General features: G+C 55.5%; 1 protein-coding gene across 1 annotated transcript; it reads left to right on the plus strand.

The window, feature by feature from the left end:
• The first annotated feature begins 7,689 nt into the window (after positions 1-7,689).
• Positions 7,690-19,731, plus strand: LAMP1 (lysosomal associated membrane protein 1). The gene is made up of 9 exons (XM_061435455.1): positions 7,690-7,926; positions 12,673-12,794; positions 14,388-14,604; positions 14,718-14,876; positions 17,065-17,240; positions 17,723-17,848; positions 18,393-18,459; positions 18,537-18,707; positions 18,883-19,731. Exons 1-9 carry the CDS (start codon positions 7,875-7,877, stop codon positions 19,020-19,022), a joined length of 1,230 nt encoding a protein of 409 aa, XP_061291439.1. The 5' UTR covers positions 7,690-7,874; the 3' UTR covers positions 19,023-19,731.
• The last annotated feature ends 563 nt before the right edge of the window (positions 19,732-20,294 follow it).

The following is a 20,294-nucleotide window of genomic DNA, read 5'->3' on the forward strand; positions in this document are numbered from 1 at the left end:
TCTTCTGCTTCTGTTAGGTCCATACCATTTCTGTCCTTTATCGAGCCCATCTTTGCATGAAATGTTCCTTTGGTATCTATGATTTTCTTGAAGAGATCTCTAGTCTTTCCCATTCTGTTGTTTTCCTCATTTCTTTGCATTGATTGCTGAAGAAGGCTTTCTTATCTCTTCTTGCTATTCTTTGGAACTCTGCATTCAGATGTTTATATCTGAATGCAGAGTTTATATATGATATAAACATCAACATCTGAATGCCTTTTATCAATGAACCAAAATTAAACATTCCTGAGGTAAGTGGGCAGGAGAACTGGAGAAGTGAGAAATCTCGGTCTCTGGGGTGTCGAGCAGGCCAGGCCTCCCTTGGGCCACGCCGACTGAGCGCCAGGGGCCCTGGATTCTCCTTTCGCGGCTCCATGCCGGGCAGCTCTGTGGCACCAGGTCCAAGGCTGGGAATCCTAACGTCTGTGAGCAGTGGTCCCTTCCGAGGGGACCTCCCAGGGAGCTCTTGGGCCAAGCAAAAATGTGGGTAGCTTGAGTGCAATAGAAACACGAGCACAAGATTCACCCCCTGATGGCAGCAAAGGGAGGAATGACCGGTGCAGCCTGTTCACAATCGCAGGGCGTGCACACAGGCGGGCACACACTGAACACCACTGCTTCTTACCTAGTCAGTGTAATCTGAAAGAAAAGTCAATCTCAGAGAAAATCATAAACAGATAACTCATCGTCAAGATATTTGCCATAGTATTTGTGAGATAACAGAAGATACACGTTATTAGTCTCAGGCCCTGGCTTCTGGTCCAAGGCTCCGGAAGCCCTGGAACGTCCTGATGAGACCACTGGGAGCGCTCTTGGTTTACGTATGTACTCGGCTGCCTCAGGGCTCGGTTACGACGTCTTTGTCGCGTCACCTGGGATCTGTTTTGCTGTGGCGAGCAGGCTCTGGAATGGCTCCATGGCACGTGGGATCTTAGTTCCCCAACCAGGGGTCAAACGGGGGCCCCTGCGTTGCCAGCCAGATTCCTAACTGCCGGAGCACCAGGGAAACCCCAGCATCCTTCAACACCAGGTCTCTGACCCTATCCCTGCGCACACTTCCTAAACCCCTTGCAAGTTCCTGGATGGTAAGAGCTGCTTCTCTTCTCACAAGGTGACTCTAGGGGAGTTCCTGATGGCTCCTGGTCACCGTGGATTAGAAGCCATGATTAGAAGCTTGGACTTTCAGCCCCACCCCAGCCTCGGGAAGTAAAGAGGAGCTGGTGATGGAGTCAACCATCACCTGTGCCTCTGTGACGAAACTCCAGAAGGCCCCAACAGCTTGGGGTTCAGAGGGTGTCCAGGGTGGTGACCATACGTGGCAGCCCAACTCCAGGAGACAGAAGCCTGGGACTCCAGACGCTGGGGACCCACCCCAGGGCTTCTCACCCCCCAGTTCCCCTGTGTCCTTCACCAAAGCCCTCCCCACAGAAGGAACCAGGAAACACAAGGAGAGCTCCTGCGAGCTCTGCAAGCCCTGCTAGCAAGTTAAAGGAGGCTGAATCGGGGCAGGGACATGCGTTTCTAACAAGCCAGACGGAAGATGTGGGCCACCTGGGGATGCTCTTCTGGTGACCGGCTTCTGACAGGTGGGGCTGAGCCCCTGACCTGCGGGACGCTGGGCCCAAGTCCCGGCAGTGGCTGGCGTGGTGTCGGAGATGCTGTGAGTGGGGCCGGGATGGAAGCAGAGACACGGGAGCTGTGAGGATTTCCTACAGCGTTCCTTATATTTAGCAAGGAAGCTATCATTAAGTAAAACATTACACCAAACGATGTTACATTAATTATTACTAAATGTGTTTTTATAGATTTTTTAATAGCATGAGAAAGTACTGGTTACAGATGAAAAAAGAATACAGAATATGACAATAATTTAAAAAATACTTATTTGGCTGTACTGGGTCTTAAAGAGTTTGCAAGATCTCCAATTTTAATGCAACATATGAACACTTGGTTGCAGAATACAGGCTCTAGGTCCCTGACCAGGGATCGAACCCCAGGCCCCTTTACTAGGAGCACAGAGTCCTAACCACTGGGCCAGCAGGGGGGTCCAAACAACTGTATTTTTTAGAGCATTTTTAGGTTCACAGCAAAATTGCAAATACAGACTTTCATTACCCCTCTGCCAGCCTGGACACACACTGCCTCCCTCACCAATGGCCCACCGGGGGGCAGTCCCCGCTGAGGAGCTCCCACGGAGGTGTCACCACCACACAGAGAGCTTGGTTCACATTTGGAAGCTGCTCTGGGTCTGAGTTATTGCTCTGAAAACAGACAAAAGAATCACCAATCAGGCACGGATCTAACCTTCCTGCACAGACGGTGTTTTGGAATAAGTAATGGATCCGTGAAGGAAAATCTCCTTGCAGGCCTGCTCCAGCTGGAAAACACAACAGGGAAGACAGAATGAGGAATGGCCGGGGAACTCCTCAGCAGTCCAGTGGTTAAGATTCCACGCTTCCGCTGGAGGGGCCCGGGTTAGACCCCTGGTCAGGGAACGAAGATCCTAAAGAAAGAAAACAAACCACCAATCCGCCAGGCCCACCGGAATCACAGACCTACTGACCCACCAGGAAGCCGTGAAGTCAGAGGTCTGAGGCTGGCAGGGACCCAGCATGGCTGCAGCCCTGGAGGAGGGGGCAGGGATTCTCGGGTCTCTGTGCGGCCTGCAGTGCAGGCTCTGGCTCGAGGGCCCAGGTGGGGCCTGAGACTCTGCATCTGGAACAGGCCAGGTGGCGCCAATGCCCCAGACCCCACTCCGTGGCGCCTGAAGAGGGAGAGATGGCCATTCACCAGCTCCCCAGGTCAACCCACAGTGTGGGGTGTCCTCCAGGACACCAACTAATCAATGGTGTGCAAAGGGGACGGGGCCCTGAGACACCTTCAGAGACAACATTCAGACCTCAGTGGAGCCACAGTGAGCAAACTGGCTGAAAAAAAAAATGCTTTTTGAACAACTGGGGAACTGTGAACATCAACCGGAAATTAATTACTAAGGAATTGTTACGTTTTGGCTTTATATTAGCTATAATAATGGCATTCTGCTTATGCAAAAGCTTTACATAAAAAATAAGAGGTCCAGGGTTTGTTTTATAAAAATCAAGCTGAAAAACCAACCAAAACAGGAAGCAGTGAGGAGGGATGATAAACCGTGAAAGTAACAGGCACCGCAGGGCTCACCACGTTCTCTTGTTTTTATTCAAGTTTTTAAAAAATTTTCGTAAAACAAGTCTGAAAAACTATAGCACTACGCAACGTGACTATTTCTGCTTAGCATACCTGAAGAAAAAGTGTGTGTGTGCGCTTCAGTTCAGTTCAGTCGCTCAGTCGTGTCCAACTCTTTGCAACGCCATGAATCGCAGCACACCAGGCCTCCCTGTCCATCACCAACTCCCAGAGTTCACCCAGACTCACGTCCATCGAGTCAGTGATGCCATCCAGCCATCTCATCCTCTGGCGTCCCCTTCTCCTCCTGGCCCAAATCCCTCCCAACATCAGAGTCTTTTCCAATGAGTCAACTCTTCGCATGACGTGGCTGAAATACTGGAGTTTCAGCTTTAGCATCATTCCTTCCAAAGAATACCCAGGACTGATCTCCTTCAGAATGGACTGGTTGGATCTCCTTGTAGTCCAAGGGACTCTCAAGAGTCTTCTCCAACACCACAGTTCAAAAGCATCAATTCTTCGGCGCTCAGCCTTCTTCACAGTCCAACTCTCACATCCATACATGACCACAGGAAAAACCACAGCCTTGACTAGACGGACCTTTGTTGGCAAAGTAATGTCTCTGCTTTTCAATATGCTATCTAGATTGGTCATAACCTTTCCTCCAAGGAGTAAGCGTCTTTTAATTTCATGGCTGCAGTCACCATCTGCAGTGATTTTGGAGCCCAAAAATAAAGTGTGACACTGTTTCCACATCTATTTCCCATGAAGTGATGGGACCAGATGCCACGATCTTAGTTTTCTGAATGTTGAGCTTTAAGCCAACTTTTTCACTCTCCTCTTTCACTTTCATCAACAGGCTTTTTAGTTCTTCTTCACTTTCTGCCATAAGGGTGGTGTCATCTGCATATCTGAAGTTAATGATATTTCTCCCGGCAATCTTGATTCCAGCTTGTGCTTCATCCAGCCCGGCATTTTGCATGATGTACTCTGCATACAAGTTAAATAAGCAGGGTGACAATATACAGCCTTAATGTACTGCTTTCCCAATTTGGAACCAGTCTGTTGTTCCATGTCCAGTTCTAATTGTTGCTTTCTGACCTGCATACAGGTTTCTCAAGAGGCAGGTCAGGTGGTCTGGTATTCCCACCTCCTTCAGAATTTTTTTTTTGACTGTGTGGATCACAATAAACTGTTCGTGCTTAGTTGTGTCCAACTCTTTGTGACCCCACGGACTGTAGCCGCCAGGCTCCTCTGTCCATGGGCTTCTCCAGGCAACAATACTGGAGTGGGTTGCCATGCTCTCCTCCAGGGGATCTTCCCACCCCAGGGATCAAAGCAGAGTCTCCTGCACTGGCAGGCAGATTCTTTACCCACTAGCACCACGTGGGAAGCTCAAGAAATAATATAGCCTAGAGCAAAAGAGAAAGAAGGCACAGATTCCACGTTCTGCGATTCCACGTTCTTTCAACCATCGCTCCTCTCCTTCAGACATGGAACCCACACCTCCGGAAAACTGGCCCTCCCAGCGCTGGAGGCAGGTCATTTCACAGGTGAAGAGGCCCTGCCTTTCAGCTGGGAGCTTACATGCCTCATTGTTACCAAAGCCGATCCTTAAAGCCGTCATCCTGAGACTTCCCTCGGGTCCAGTGGTCAGGACCCTGTGCTTCCAATGCAGGGGGCCTGGGTTCGATCCCTGGTCAGGGAACTAGATCCTGCATGCTGCAACTAAGACCTGGTAGAGCCAAACAAATACTTTTTAAAAAATCACAAAAATAAAAAGGCTGTCTCCAAAAGAACTCACAAGGTGTGGAGTCCTTTGTGGTTTTCCACATCCTTCCTTCAACCAGAATAGATCAGAGCCCCTGACGGTGCACTGGTTAGGCCTCTGTGGGCCCACCGCGGGAGGCATGGGTGTGATCCCTAGTTGAGGAACTAAGATCCCAAGAGCCTCCGGCTCAGCCAGAAAGAAAAAAAAACAGACCCAGCCCTAATTAAGGATTCAAACAAAAAACAATACCAAACAAGAAAATCCCTCCATATTATTTCCCACACTGTATAAAAAACATAGCATCATAGAATTTTTGACAAATCTTTCATTTTCTGCTGTTTTTAAAAGTTCTGTCCTTTTGCTGAAACAAACTTCTTTGGGTCTTTAAAAAGAGAAGATTTTAAACGCAGCATGTATTATGCATTTGGACCCAGAAAAAATGGGCTCTGAAGGGCCTAAGAAAATAAAACTGCCTGCTGAAAGGACTCTGGGTAGCTCACAGTTTCCAAAAGGAGCAGAGAACGATGCGAGGAGAGTGCAGGCACGAGGGGGCAAGCGGGAGCCGCAGGCACGAGGGTGCGAACCCGACCCCCTGAGGGTGGCGCTGGCCCTTCACCACCAACCCGACCCGAGAAGGCAGGGCAGGCCCTTCACCACCCAACACCGGTTCCTGGGCAGCCAGCTTCTCTGCACCCACATTCAGAGGGTAAAACATTCTCTCAACACTGGAAGGAGCTTCCAAGCCAGGAAAGCAACAATTGATAGGTCTTTTTGTTTTCATACTAAAATTACTTGGTAGTTTCTCACCATCAGGAAGTTGGTGAGAAAAGGGCAATGTTCTAGAATTAACTAATTACTCCTGAGCTTAGCACTCTATTTCATAAGGACGTGAGCTCGAGTGATGACCTACTGGAACATCCTGTCACAAACTTGCTGCTGAAGGATGTCACAGTGATGGCACAGAGATGGAAGGTCAGCACCTCTTTTCCATGGCGCACCTGGCCAGACAGCACTTCTCTTAAGCGATGCCGCTGAGACTCTCCCCCACCCAGAACAGCAACTAACAAGAACCCGGAAAGCTCCCAAACACCTAGCAAGACCTCAGCGAGCGAACCGACTCTTCAGTAGCAGTGGATTCCTGCCCCGGAGAGCAGAACAAACCGTGGACTAAGAACGCAGCCTGCCAAATCAGCAATGAAGGATGTCTCAGCCGTCACCCTTCTGTGACTGCAGACACCCCCGACGGTGCAGCCTGGGGACACGCCCGCCACCCCACAAACCTGCACTGCAACCAGCCCGACGAGTCCTGAGGGAACGCAGCATGGCAAAGCACGGGACACTGGCCCCAGAGAGCTGGGGTGGAGATCAAGGCAAGACTTCAGTGAGGCCAGACTCTTGCATCTCCTCACACAGAAAGGCACTTAAGTTCCTTAACTTGGCTTATCTGGTTTTCCTTAATTAACAATAATCTTCTGACCTTTGGACTACCTGCCCTTTGTTGCAAAAACTCCAATATACCCTGGCTTTTTCTCTGGGCTATTTGAAATGATGTCCCCCAAGCTTGAGGTCCTAAAAATGTCAGAGGCATAAAGCACAGCTCTCAACTTCTAGCTTGTGCATCTTTTCTTTAGCCCAAAAACGCAACAAGCCTGGGGCTCCCTCAGCCTCCTAATGTCCTTTCTCTTGAGGCCCCGCTGAGACTCTTCCCTGTGCGGAAGAGCAGCAAAGATCCAAGACGGCCCTTGAGCGCCTAAACAAGACATCAGCGAAGCTACACTGCAGTCTTCAAGCCCTTCAGTGCCAGACTTTCTCAGCTGTGTGTTTGTTAGACGCTGGTAGGGAAGCGTGGGAAAACTGGAAAGGAAGAAATGACAAGGAAAAGACAAAACCTACAAAAAAGCAGACAAGTCAACAACACAACCCCACGGGAATCACAGCTTGTTGGGCGGGGTGATGGTAGGCGGCTCCCGAGCGGGTGCTCCGAGGCGCTGAGGCCGCAGCGGGCGGGGTGGACAGGGCAGGACGGCCGCCTCTCCGCAAAGGGCCGGCGCAGCCGGAGAGCAGTCCAGAAAAGAGGACCCGGCAGTCCCGAGACGAGCGGGGAACCAGGGCGTCGGAGAGAGGAACTTGGGGAAAGCTGTGGAAGCGGCGGGCTGGGGCTTCTTTTTCTGGGCGGTTTAGGGCTGCCCCGCCCGGCCCCTCTGGGACGCTCTAGGAGGGGTGGCAGCTGGCAGTCACCAAGCCCTCCGCGGCCCCTTCACCCCGGACTGTGTCAGCCTTCCTTACGCCCGAGCTCTGAGTGCTTCCCGGTGTGCCCACTTCCCCGCCCTCGTGGAGACGACGCTCAGGAAGACTGTCCACTTCCCCGCCCTCGTGGAGACGACGCTCAGGAAGACTGTCCACTTCCCCGCCCTCGTGGAGACCCTCAGGAAGTGTTCGCTTCCCCGCCCTCCTCCAGGAGCGCCCCCGACGCCGAGGCGCGCCCACCCCCGGCCCGCGGCGGAGAGCCGCAGTCTGGTCCTCCCGCAGGCTCGGGCCGGGCCCGGCGGCTCCGTGGGCAGGTGACCGGCCGCGTCCTCGCCCGCCCTCCGCTTTCGGCGACCCGAGACCCGACCGGGGTCGTGGGCGTGACCCGCGTCACGTGGCGCAGCGGTCACGTGCCGTGGGCTGGTCACGTGCGAGGCGGACGCGGGGCGGAGCCCGAGCTCGCGCACTCTCGCGAGATCCGCGGGGGTCACGTGACGGCGCGGGAGCGGTGCGGCCTCACGTGACGGGCGCCGCCGGCTGCGGGGTCTCTTTCTCGCTGCGGGCGCAGCGCCGGGACCTGCTGCCCTCTCGCCGGCCCGGTCAGTCCCCGGCCCGGCCCAACCGCCCCCGCCCCGCCCGGCTCCCGCTCGCGCCCATGGCGGCCCCCGGCGGCGCCCGGCGACGGCCGCTGCTCCTGCTGCTGTTCGGTGAGAGGCCGGGCGGGGGCCCAGGGCTCGGGGTCCGCCGGCTGAGGGGCGGCTGTGAGGGGCCGCGCCGGCCCCGGGGGCGGGGGCTCCGGGAGCGCTGTCCGTCCGGACGGGCCGGCTGCCGGGGGCGGCGTCGGCCCGGGTCCCCGGAGCCCGCTTCTGGGGGCCGTTGGCGGAGACTTGGCGGCTTCTCTGCGCTGCGGTTCGCCCCCTCATTTGGGGGCTCCGGTGGTCGCGGAGGGCTGCGATCGGCTGCAGCCGGGACGAGGACGGCGCGGGCCTCGGTCCCCGCGGGGGACGGGGCGGGCGGCGACCCCGGCCTCGGGAGCCCGTCGTGCGGGCTTTCCCCTTGGCCCTGCTGGCCGGCACGGAGCGCTGACCTGTGTTCTGACGTCGCTCGCCGGCCGGGCGTTCTCATTAGGTTATAACGACCTCGTTACCCCGCGGAGTTTCGGGGACCCCGCAGTGGACAAAGGGCCTGGGCGTCACAGTGGACGTGCTCATTTCTAGCCAGGCGTCGTCGGAAAAGCGGCGTGCGTGGCTGCGGGTGTTTTCTCCGTTGAGGGATTTTGCTCTCATTTATTTGTCCTAATGAGAGAGAAACCGTGTTGACTTGAACAGGAATCACTGCCTGGTTTGATCTGACGTTAGGGCTCTGTGTGGCACTTTCTCTCCTGGTTCCCATGGCACGGGAAGATGAACGTGCTAGGGTCTGAGAAGTGCCGGCGGAGCGCCCTAGAGTTCAGCAGACAGAGAGGCACTTTCCACCCCTGTCTGCTGGGAATTCTAGACATCTGCCCGAAATCCTGTTGCTGGTGACAGAATGAATTTTGGTTTCAGGTTCTTGTTTTGCCTGTTGTTGTAAAATGCATTCTTTGAGCTGCAAGACCAGCCGAAAAGGGTGACCTTACTTCAGCAAACTTGGAGCCTTGCTCTCCCTGGCAGGTGTCTTGAGTTAGGTGAGGAGCTGCTGGGACGGGTCTTGTCCTGTCAGGACGGCTGGCTTTTCTTTATGAGAAGAGCTTGCCAGCGTTACAAGTTTGTTACTGTGTTTCATGTTTTAAAAACTCACCTGATGAAGAGAAAAATCCGAAACTTCCCTACATTGATAGCTTGGAGTCTCGTGCATACAATTACTTTTTTGATATCCATTTTGTCATGTCCTTTAAATTTTATATTTGATTAAAAATACATTTTTTAAAAAAGGTTTGTTAAGAGCTTGGATTTGGATCTGTTTCAAGTAATGTTTATTTTAATACACAACTTCACCAAAAAGCATTTTCTAAAGATGTTTCTGAGTTCTAAATTACAAAGTCATCCTGCATTAGTAACTAGAAATTTAAGTTTCGTTTGAAAACTTTGTAGAAAGCTAGGCAAGTGTGAACTGAAACTTTTTGATACATAGATCAACTATTATGTAATAGGACTCTTGACCGTTGATGTCACCGGATGACCTTCCGCTTTCAAAATGATGAACTGTTGCTTACAAAATAGGGGGAAAATTTTTTTTTTTTACCGATACTGTTACTCTCGATTGTGGGAGTTTGTCAGTTACCCAGGTTGGCTGGCGATCGAATTCTTCACTAGGTTGGAAGTTTAAATGATTTAGGTCCATAATTTTGGATTTATATTGTTAGATCCATGCCAGGCTGTGGTAGTCCTTTGTGTGTCCCGAAAGACTTGACTCCATGCGTGTATGACCTACACTACTTCTGGAGCATCTGTTCAGCTGTGTTGTGATTATTTTTATGCCTGTATCTTCCTTATCCTACAGCCTATCTTGGCCTCACACATTAAGTGCTCAGGACCTACATGAAGAGACGCCCAGTTTCACAGCAGTGCCCCCTAGCAGAACATGCATGTCAGCTGTTTGGAAATGTACACAGTAGTCTTAGAGGTTGTGATTCTGTGTCAGGGATGGCTCCTCCGTCTGTCTTTTTCTTCTTTTAAGTCTTCATACATGATTATGTATCGCTGATTATAAAAAGAATTGATCTTAGATTAGAAAGTGAGTTATTTTAAAAAGTTAATGAAGAATTTATTGACTTGTTCCTCCAGATGGCAATCTCTTTCCCATCTCAAATGAGTATGTTGTAATTTGAAACATAATCATTGCTCACTGAGTGTTGGAGAGAAAGTGTTCAGGTGTGGTGAGCTCGGCAGGCACGTGGTCTGAGTCAGCAGGCCCAGTTCCAGATTGGCTCTGCACTATCGTGGCAGTGTGACCTCCAGCATGGTGGTCAACTGCTCCCTGCTTTGGACTCCCCATCTGTGAAAGGGAGTCCTGATAGTGTCTACCTATCAAAATTGTCACAGTAACTCAGTTACCTGAAGAGCACAGCACAGGCGCTCATTAAATACAACACTTACTGACGGTCTGTGTCAGGCGCCATGGGCTCAGCAACGAGCTTGATAGGCGAAGCCTTGTGGTGCTGAACACGCCGGTAGTAACAGGCCCTGGCCCTGTCCTCAGTGCTGCGCTGGCTTCAGCTAACCTGATGCTCTGGCAGCTCTCGTGTCGGCTCACTTATTTTTACTTTACCCGTGCCTGAACTGAGGGTTTGGTGGTTCCTCTGAGCCCAACTCATCGGGCCAGGAGTGGCGGAGGACTCTCTTCAAGATTGAGGTCTCACCTCAGGCAGGCGTGTTCCCACAGCTTGTTTTAGAGACTGGAATGTCTCCACATGGAAGTTTTCTGAAGGAATAAGGTGCTACTCCTCACAGGACCCTGGAGAGAGGATGGCGGCGAGTCCTGAGTGAAGGGCTGCTCGTGGTGCAGGTTCTGACCTTCAGGAGGGATACTCCTCAAGTTACTGAAACATCCTGACTTGAGAAAGTGGTATTTTTATAGAGTTAAAAAGAAACTTGTGATCATTTGCATACACGCATTCTCTTATAATTTTATGCTATAATGCTGTTGCAGACATTTTTCTTTTGACCAAAATTGGCTTGTGGTTTCTTGTTTTAATTGAAAAATTTTTGGGTCTCTCCAGAATACATGTGGGTCTCTAGCCCTGCTGAAGGCTGTTTGAGGTTTGTTTAGTAATATTTCTTTGTTGTTCTTTGAAAGCTCAGGCCCTCAGCCTGTTTATTACTAAATGAGGGAATTATGTGATTGAAAAGTTATTTAACGTGAAGCGTTTTCTAGTGAAGGGCTTTGAGTCAGTAGGAAGCGTTTGGTGATTTAAGGAATTCTTACAGGAGAGTGGCTTGGTAGGAGCTGACGAGGGAAGCAGTGGCCTGACCTGCCGAGCCTGTGGAGCATGTAGTGACACGTGACTCTGGGGCCAGGCCGGGCAGGGCCGCCCAGGCCTGGGGCGTCTCTGTGCGCCGGGTGCTGGTCGGTGTCCGGTGTCTGCCCGTCTTCTGTGCCTGGGCTTTGCTTCTGCTGCCGGACCTGCGTTTGCCTGGCTGGCGTCTCAGCGGCTCTTGTGCATTTACTCTAGCACTCAGAGGCGTCTTTAAAACCTTCACTGTGTCAGAAGTGAATCGTGGGGTTTTCGCTCCTTTTGAAAAAGCAGTATTCATTCGTTGGAAATGATTTTAGTGGCATCTTCCTTGAGTATTCTGAGGAGTAGCTTAGAAATTTGTGAATCAACACAGACGAGAGTATCCTTGATGCCTGGTTGGCTTGGTCCTTGTGCAGCAGCTTTTTTGTCTGTGGCTCCAGCCTGATGTTTCTTCTACCTGAGGCTTACAGGCGGAGTGTGGGGATTCTGTCTGTCCTCCCCGCTTTAGGCCTAAGCAGTAGTTGCTCTGAGGATTGTATTTGGTGCCAGTCACAAGGGTAGAGTGAACTGGGCTCACTGGAGTCACTTACACATGAGCAGCAGGGCCACGCGTGGGAAGCCAGCTGCTGCTCCGGAGTGCGCCACCTGGGTCGCCTTCACCCTTAGAGCCGTCGGAGGTGGGTGTGTCCCATCCTGGTGAAGGGCGTGCAGGGGCCTGTGCTGCAGAAACACAGAGGTGTGTCTCTTGGCACGTGGCCACAGCTGTGCTGGCTGAAAGCTGTTTGGGTTTAGAAGGGTCAGAACATCTGTTCCTGCCCGTCTGTGAGAGAACCAGGTGCTGAAGTGCATGGCTGTAAACTTACCTTTGTGCCCCTGATCAGATGCACTTGTTGCTAAGCTGCCTGCTCGGGTTGTGGCCTGTGGTCCTGGCCCTGGCTCAGAGCCACGGTCACGCACAGGCTGGAGGCCCCGCGGCAGCTCCTTCCGCCCTTCCCTTGGGCACTTGGCAGCGCCTGCAGAGCTGGTGTGGGGTCCTAAGGTCGCACAGCCAAGTCCAGAGCCAATGGAGTTACTGGGTTTTGAGGCCCTTCTGGAAGTGGGTAAAGAACTCTGATCTTAGAGTCTGTGGCTTTTCCTGCCCTGTCAGCAGGTAAATCAGGCAGCTCTTGAGCTGCAGTGTGGGTCCACCATTTCTGTAGAATGGGAGCGTTTGGTTCCAAGTTCAAGTCCTTCCTCCAGGACCCTGCCCCGCCTCCCAGAGGTCCTCTGAGGAACCGGCGTGAGGCCGCCTAGGCCCTGGGTGACCCCAGATTGGCACACAGAGGGGGTGGATTTTGAGAGGGCAGTGTCACAGTGGTGTGGGGGGACAGAGCCCTGCGGACCCAGCCCTTGGGACCTGCATGTCCCAGTCTCTTTGGCAGTTAAGCAGCTTTCCCAGTAACAGCCACGCTGCTGCAACTGTAAGCCACAGACACTTCCAAAAAGTCACACGGGGGTTTCTCTGTTTGGGAGTCAGCAGGCCTCGTGCACGGCGCATCAGCAGTGTTTGTGGTGAAGAATGGCAACGGGACCGCCTGCATCATGGCCGACTTCTCTGCCACCTTCCTGACCAGCTACGACACCAGGAGTGGGCCCCAGGTAGGAGAGCCCGGGCCCCGCACCCCGCTGTGCGCGCGCACCGGGCCCGCTCCTCGACACGCGTGCGTGTTCCGTGTCGCACACTGCGTGTCGCACACCTTGGTGCCTGGGTGGTCTGTGCACGCTGAGGCTGCAGTCATACGGACGGTCGTGAGCGCCGCTTTTGCTGTTTTATTTTGAGCCTTTTTCAGTTTTCCTCACGATTGTATTTTATCACCACGACGCAGCGCTGTATTGTGTTAGCTGTACTGAGTGCTCGCCCATCGCCTGGACCTGAGCTCTCGTGTTCTTTTTGTGCCTGGTTTGTGGCTCCGTTCTGCTTTAGATGAACTGTCACGCTGCAGGAGTCACACGTGCACGCGTGTTGGAGGTGCAGTGTGACTGCACTGGTCTGACGGGCATCCCTGTGGTTTTGGTGACACAGCACTGCGCTCCTGCAGAGTGAGGCCTGCTCGCTGCTGTCCGAGGCCCCTGACAGATAAGCAGCGCTTCTCTGTTTTTTGTGCCGTGCTTAGTCGCGTCCAACTCCCTGCAACCCCAGGGACTGTAGCCCGCCAGGCTCCTCTGTCCGTGGTGTTCTCCAGACAAGAACAGCGGAGCGGGGAGCCCTTCCCTTCTCCCTCTCTGTTGATGCTCCCTCCGTTAATCACCTGTTGGTGGGCTTTGCAGCGCTTCATCCCTCTTCCATATGTCCTTCCATGAGACTTGCTGTCAGCACTTTGTTGAAGCGCTGTTCTTCCTTACCCATCCCCACGTCCAGGCACACCGCCTGCTGGCGCCTGGAGAGCAGTGGGGGCCCAGGACTGCCAGGAGGACAGGCGGGTCCTTTGGAGCCCCCTGGACATGCCAGCTGCCGACTCCTCTTGATGTAAATGATGTTTGTCAGACAGAAGGGAGCTCTGCGGGCCTTGTCCATGGAGATGCCTCTCATTGTAAAGATTTGTCCGGGCACCTTTTAATTTCTACTTCGCTTTTTTTGGGTTAGAATTTTTAAGTATTGTTTCATTGTGTGTTAATCATCTTACACAAGTGGAGTCATTTGTTTGCAGTCATGTGACTTCCCACCTCATAAAAACGTGTCTTTGTCACAGGCATGGTCTGTCGGCAGGACAGTGCCAGGACAGCTTCTCGCTGGCCACTTGTCCAGTTCAGGTCATGGAGATGGGTTTTGGTGGTTTTGTAGTTGTTTGTTTTGCTTACGATAGTTCAGTCAAACAATTCTGCAGTAAACCTCATCTTCTCTCTGTTTAGAGAGACATGCTCTTTAAATAAGCTCTGTAGCAGTCACGAATGTCTGAGAGTATCAGCTCATCCTGGAGCCTAGCATTAATTATTTCAGTTCACGTGATAGCTTTATTTTCATTCTCGTGTGAAGCAAAATTACGTCAGTGAAGCAAGTGTCAGTAATCAGGTCACCCTTATCTCACACTGGAATTTCTTTTCGCTCTGTTACTTGACATAAAGTGTTTTGTCTTTTGTTTTATGACAAACGTATGTGTTGATAGCGGCATCTGAGGCGGAGAGGGTCTGGGTTCCGAGCTGTGGTTGTTTCTGAACCCTGTAGTAAGTGACCCGTCATCGTGTTGGTTCCAGAATAAGTCCTTTGAGCTGCCAGCTGGTGCGGAAGTGTCAAATAGCAGCTCTTGTGGCAAAGAGAATGCTTCTGACTCCAGTCTCGTGATCACTTTTGGAAGAGGCCACACGCTGACCCTCATTTTCACCAGAAATGCAACACGTTACGAGGTCCAGCTGATGCGCTTTGCTTATAACTTGTCAGACACAGACACTTTCCCCAATTCGAGCTCCACAGGTAAGAACCAGTGTGGACCGGTGATGAGGTGAAGAGAATTGGGTTGGGGAATATCTAAACTGCTTTTTAAGCAAGCAGTTCAAGGGGTTAAAAACTGATTTTTTAAAATATAGGAGTCAAGACTGTGGAGTCGGCAACCGACATCAAGGCCGACATCAATAAGACGTACCGGTGTGTGAGCGAGACTCAGGTCAACATGGACAATGTGACGGTCACGCTCCGAGACGCGGCCATCCAGGCCTACCTGTCCAGCAGCAACTTCAGCAGAGAGGGTGAGGACCCCGCCGAGGCCCCGGCCCCCACTGTGGGGAAGGTGCCCTCCTCCCTGAGGGTGGGTTCAAGCAGGGTCCAGGGCAAAGCAGGTGGACCCTCTGCCTTCGTCATGGAGTGGATGGGGTCGGGGCGGCGGTCTCCACACAGAGGCCTCGCCCACCACAGTCCCGCTCAGGCAGGTGGGCCCGGGGTGCCACTCAGGATGTCCTCCTCCTGTGAGGTGAGGGTGCTGGCCTCTCGGGAGTCATGGGGGCCTAGGAGTCTGCAGAGAGCACCCTGGGCACCGCACAGCACGCTGTCTTCTGCTGCCAACCCCCCACATCCTGCCACTCAGCTCACAGGTCACCATCACTGCCTGGGGGGAGGGTGGCATCCCCCCACCCTGCTCCGTGTGCCAGCCTTGCCTGGCGGCTCAGAGTGGCCGGGTTCTGGGCTGCATGGCAACCCCGTGGCCCTCCCTATGGCCGGCAGCAGGCCTGGGCCCTCCTGTTTCCAGTGGGGCTGCGAGGCCTTCTGTGCTCTGCACAGCCAATGAACAAAGGTTGCTATTTGTGATTAGAAATTTTTTTTTTTTTTTCCGCGCGTCCTCGGCCTGACCCCGCGTGCGCTCGGCAGGCCCCCGCGCGGGCTGTGCATCCGCGGTGGGAGCCGCGGGCCTTGGCGGGGAGGTTTCCAACCCCGGGGCACCAGCAGTCCGGTCCAGCCGGCTCTCGGGAGGGCGTTTCCACCCTGCCTCCCGAGGGCCAGGCCGCTACTCCCCTTTGGGCGTGCGTGTGAGTGATTAGAAATTTAATGTTAAAAAAAAAATCCAAAGAATGTTTTACAACAGGTGAAAATAAGTTTCCGTGCCTGTGACTGAGCTTTTGCGGGGAGCAGCCACGGGCCCTTGCCCTCCCACTCCCGCGCTTGCGTAGTGGAGCCAGGTGGGGCCCGGCACCCACGGCCAGCACCCGCAGCAGCCACCGCCTGGCCCTCAGAGGAGCCTGCCAGCCCCTGACCCCACAGGCACACTCGTGGCGGGGCGGGGGCTGAAGGAAGCCCCACGTGACAGGGAGACCTGTGGGCAGAGGCCCAGTCACAGGGCCGAGGGGCAGATCCTGAGGCCGCCACGTGGCCCTGGTCAGGCCAGCCCGGAGGGTCCTGGCTGTTCCTAGGGCAGCAAGCGCGTGAGGCTGTGGGCACGAGCCAGGGTCCAGGGGGCTCGGGGGCACCCAGGGCAGTGGTTCACGTGCTCTCAGGAGCCGGGTGTGCAGTTAGCAGCTGAGCGCGGGCCTCAGCAGAGGGAAGCAGCGCGGACCTGGGAGGTCAGGCCGGGCAGCGGTGTCTGGTCCCCTGACCTGCCCGGCCTGGACACGCTTCACCTCATGGCCGCCTTCTGCTCCTGAGGCCTCTGAACACAGGCACAGAGACTGATGTTGTTGTTAAGGTAAACAGTTGCCTTGTGTTTAGAGTACTGGTTTCAGAGCAGTTTTAGGTTCACAGCAGAACGGCAGATGGTACAGATTCCGTACATAGCCTGGTCCCCACGCAGGGGCTGCCCCCTCTGTCAGCGGTCCCGTGGCGGACTCTCTCCAGGGAGGGATGGCACGGGCGTGAGGCCCTGCCGCCAGCCCCCCACACAGGCTTCTCTCCCCGCTGGGGTCACCAGGCCCACCTGTGGCTCCCTCGTCCGCCAGGTGTGACCTCCTGCCCTGCCCTGCCGGCCCCTCCTGCCCCGCCCGGGCCTGCAGCAGTGGTGGCCTGCACGGGTCTCGCCTCCGAGCCTGACGCGCGGGGCTGTCCCTGCTGGACACGGGGCTGGTGCCAACCTGTGGTGCGTGTCCACTGTGTGTCCCCGCCTGGCCTGGGCGCTGCTGCCTTGGGGCCGTGTCCAGCCCGGCGCACAGGTGCTCAGTGTGTGTAAACTGTCACCGTTTCAAATGGTCTTGGAGACACCGTCCCAACAGCATAGGACACAGTTGAAGTTTTGTTCCTGACCTCACGGGAGGTTTGTTCTGCTGGAGAGGATGTTCTTGTGGGTGAGGGGCCGCTGAGGCCTGAGGGTTCCAGGAGCAGGAAGAGCTGGGAGTGCAGGCAGGGGTCTGGTCGCCAAGCGCCTACCAGGCCGGGGGCAGCCTGCTCCTGCCCAGCGTTTCTGGAGCCCCGCCTCCCTGGAGGGTGGGCACACTCACCCCACTGTCCCTGCAGAGACGCGCTGTGAACAGGACCTGCCCACTCCAACCACGCCACCCCAGCCCGCGCCCACCCCAGCTCCCGCGAGCCCTGCCGTGTTCAGGTACAACGTTTCTGGCAGCAACGGCACCTGCTTGCTGGCCAGCATGGGGCTGCAGCTGAACGTCACCTACAGGACAGTCGACAACAAGGTGGGCCGGCCAGAGCCCTGCTCCCTGCACTGGGTCCTGGGGCGGGTCGTGGGCAGTGTGTCCTGCGGCGCTCGGCTGGACCCCCATCCACCGGCTGTCCTGAGGCCGCAGAGCCTGGATCTGCCATCTCCTCGGGGCAGGTGTGTCAGCCCTGAGAGGGGGTGGGCTCTCCGAGTGTCCAACAGGTACTCAGGGGTCTCGGCTCATCCTTGGAGATGACGATCTCCCCAAGGCCAAGTGTCTGGGGTGGCTTTGGGAGACGGAGGCCCGTCCCTTCTGCAGGGATGAGAGCCGGGGAGGCTGCCGGAAGCACCAGAAGCCGTCTGCATGCAGCGGTCTTCCCTGCGCGGACTTGTGTCTTCCTTCTGATTTGTTCCTGTGAACAGGCCTTGAAGCCACTGCCTCCCGGCCACCTCTGCCTCTGTCTGCTCACAACCCCGGGGGCTGGTGGGAGGGGAGCTGACCTCTTGTTCTTCTTGCAGACGGTGACCAGAGAGTTCAATGTCAACCCCAACAAGACCACCTTCGGGGGGAATTGCTCCGCCACGCTGGCAACTCTGGAGCTCCACAGCGAGAACCTCCTGCTCCTGGCGCTCCAGTTCGTGATGGTGAGGGCCCCCCTACCGCTCCCCCGTCTGTGGGACCCCTGGCCCTGCAGCAGTGGTGAGGGCCCCCCCCCCCCACCGCGTCTGCAGGACCCCTGGCCCCCTAGCCCGCATCCATCAGCAGAAACCTCATGGTACCTGGTAGCGCTGCAGGGGCCGGGGTGACCCGAGGCCTCGGGTGCTGTTGCTGCCCCGTCTGGAGCCGCGTCCCTGCACCCTGCACACCTGCCCGGGATGAGTCCAGTCAGCAGGAGACTGGGGACGCGCAGACACGGCCCTGGTGGACGCGTGTGCCTCACTGTGCAGTGGGCTGCTGCACTCCTGATAAAAGCTTTCCCGGAAAGTTCAGTGTTGGCTTTTGGGGAGTGTGGCTCCTTCATCCCCTATCCTAGCAGGCTCTGCTCTGGGCAGGGACTGTAAGGAGCCAACTGGAGCTCTGTTCCCGAGACCACAGGCTGCCCTGTCACTCCCGAGCGCCATGCGGTCTCCTGTGGCTGGGGGCGCCCCCCTGGTCTGATGGGGCCCATGTGCTTGTCCTCTTCTCTAGAACGAGAGCTCCAGCAGGGTGTTCCTTCAAGGAGTCCAGCTGAACCTGACCCTGCCTGACGCCAAAGGTGAGACCCCCACCCCACCCCACCCCGCCCCACGTGCCCTGCAGGTGCCCAGGGCGCTCACCCCTCTGCCTTTGCAGAAGGCAGCTTCACGGCCACCAACAGCTCACTGAGGGCGCTGCAGGCCACGGCGGGGAACTCGTACAAGTGCAACGCTGAGCAGCGTCTGCGGGTCACCAGCAGCTTCTCCCTCAACATGTTCCGAGTGTGGCTGCAGGCGTTCCGCGTGGACGGGGACAAGTTCGGGCCTGGTGAGTAGGGGCCGGTCAGGAGCGGGGCCCGGCGTCCTCTGCCTGCGTCCCTGACTCTGCGGGGCCAGCCCGGCCGCGGTGCTCCCACCACCCTCTGAGCAGGGCTGGGGAGGCCTCCCCGCGAGAGCCGTGGGCGCGACAGGGCGAGCCAGCTGTCTGTCTGTCCTCCCTACAGTGGAGGAGTGCCAGCTGGACGAGAACAGCATGCTGATCCCCATCGCTGTGGGCGGCGCCCTGGCGGGGCTGGTCCTCATCGTGCTCCTCGCCTACCTGATCGGCCGGAAGAGGAGCCACGCCGGCTACCAGACCATCTAGCCGCGGGCGCAGCCCCGGCCGCTTCCCTGGGCTTAGATCACTGTCGGGGGCACTTCCTTGCAAACTGGTTTTCAAATCTGCTTTATCCAACGTGAAGTTCATCTGGCAACACTTACTATGCACAAGAGAGTAACTATGGAAATGATGGTGTTAATTTTGCTAACTGGGTTAACTATTTTGCTAACTGGTTAAACGTTAATATTTACCAAAGTAGGACTCTTAAGGGGGTGGGGGGTAAGAGCTTTTCTAAATGGGCACAGGCTCCACTTTGGTTTGGCTTCTCGAGACCCTGGTGTTGGGGCTTTTCACTCAGACACAAGCCTCACAGAGGGAGGGTCTGGTCCAAGGCTTCGGTGAAGGCGGCGGCCAAGTGGTGAGTGTGCAGGGTGAGATGCAGACCTGGCTCCGCGGTTCAACCTCGGCACCCGGCCCAGCCCCCAAACCTCAGGGTGCCCGGCGCTGGGTCCTGGGCCCCACGCTCTGCCTCTTGAGAGCTGGCACTTTTTAAAATAGAAAAATGGGTGTTATTTTTACTTTTTTGTAAAGTGATTTTCCGTTTTCTGTTGGAGGTTTGGGGTGATCCTCTGTCCGCACCATGTTCAGTAGTCGTTCTGCTCTGCTCATCACTTGCAGCTCAGTGGGCTGTGTGCCGAGGATCCCCTCTGGGACGCGATGCCGTAACGATGCTAATAAAACGTGTTTGTCTGGGCTTCCTCGTGCTTTTGTTGGCTCCCGTGAGAAGTGGCAGGTGAGCTGGGTCAGCAGATCAGCCTGGGGGGCTGTCCCAAGGCCAGCGACTCAAGAAAGCCGGTATTCGGTTAAGACACAGCAGGGGAGCCCACTTTCTGGGGATGGATCTCTGTGGAAGACGGTTCCTTACCCAGTCTTAGGAATTGGTGGCCGAGGAGGGCCGCTCAGGCCAGAGTAGGCAGAGGCTGGCCTCGGGGGCGAGGCTGAGGGCAGCCTGCGTGTGGGTGGCCCTGGGCAGCGGCCCCTTGGGCAGGGCAGGGCAGGGCAGGGCCCGGCCGCCCCGCAGCAAAGCTCCCAACACACATTTCCCTGAGGTGGGCGGCACTGGGCTGAACCAAGTGGAGCCCAGCAGCTGCTGTCCGCAGGGTCAGTCTCCGCAGGACAGTGGGGTTTGGAGCCTCTGCTGGGGGACGTGCCGCTGATCGGCTCCCAGGAAGGCGAACCTGTCAGCTGGTCTCCCAGGAAACGCCCCTGTTCCCCCACCCCTGCCTGTGCCCCCGTCCCTGCGTCCTGTGCAGGGCA

The sequence above is a fragment of the Bos javanicus genome, chromosome 12, assembly GCF_032452875.1.
Source record: "Bos javanicus breed banteng chromosome 12, ARS-OSU_banteng_1.0, whole genome shotgun sequence".
Taxonomy (NCBI): domain Eukaryota; kingdom Metazoa; phylum Chordata; class Mammalia; order Artiodactyla; family Bovidae; genus Bos; species Bos javanicus.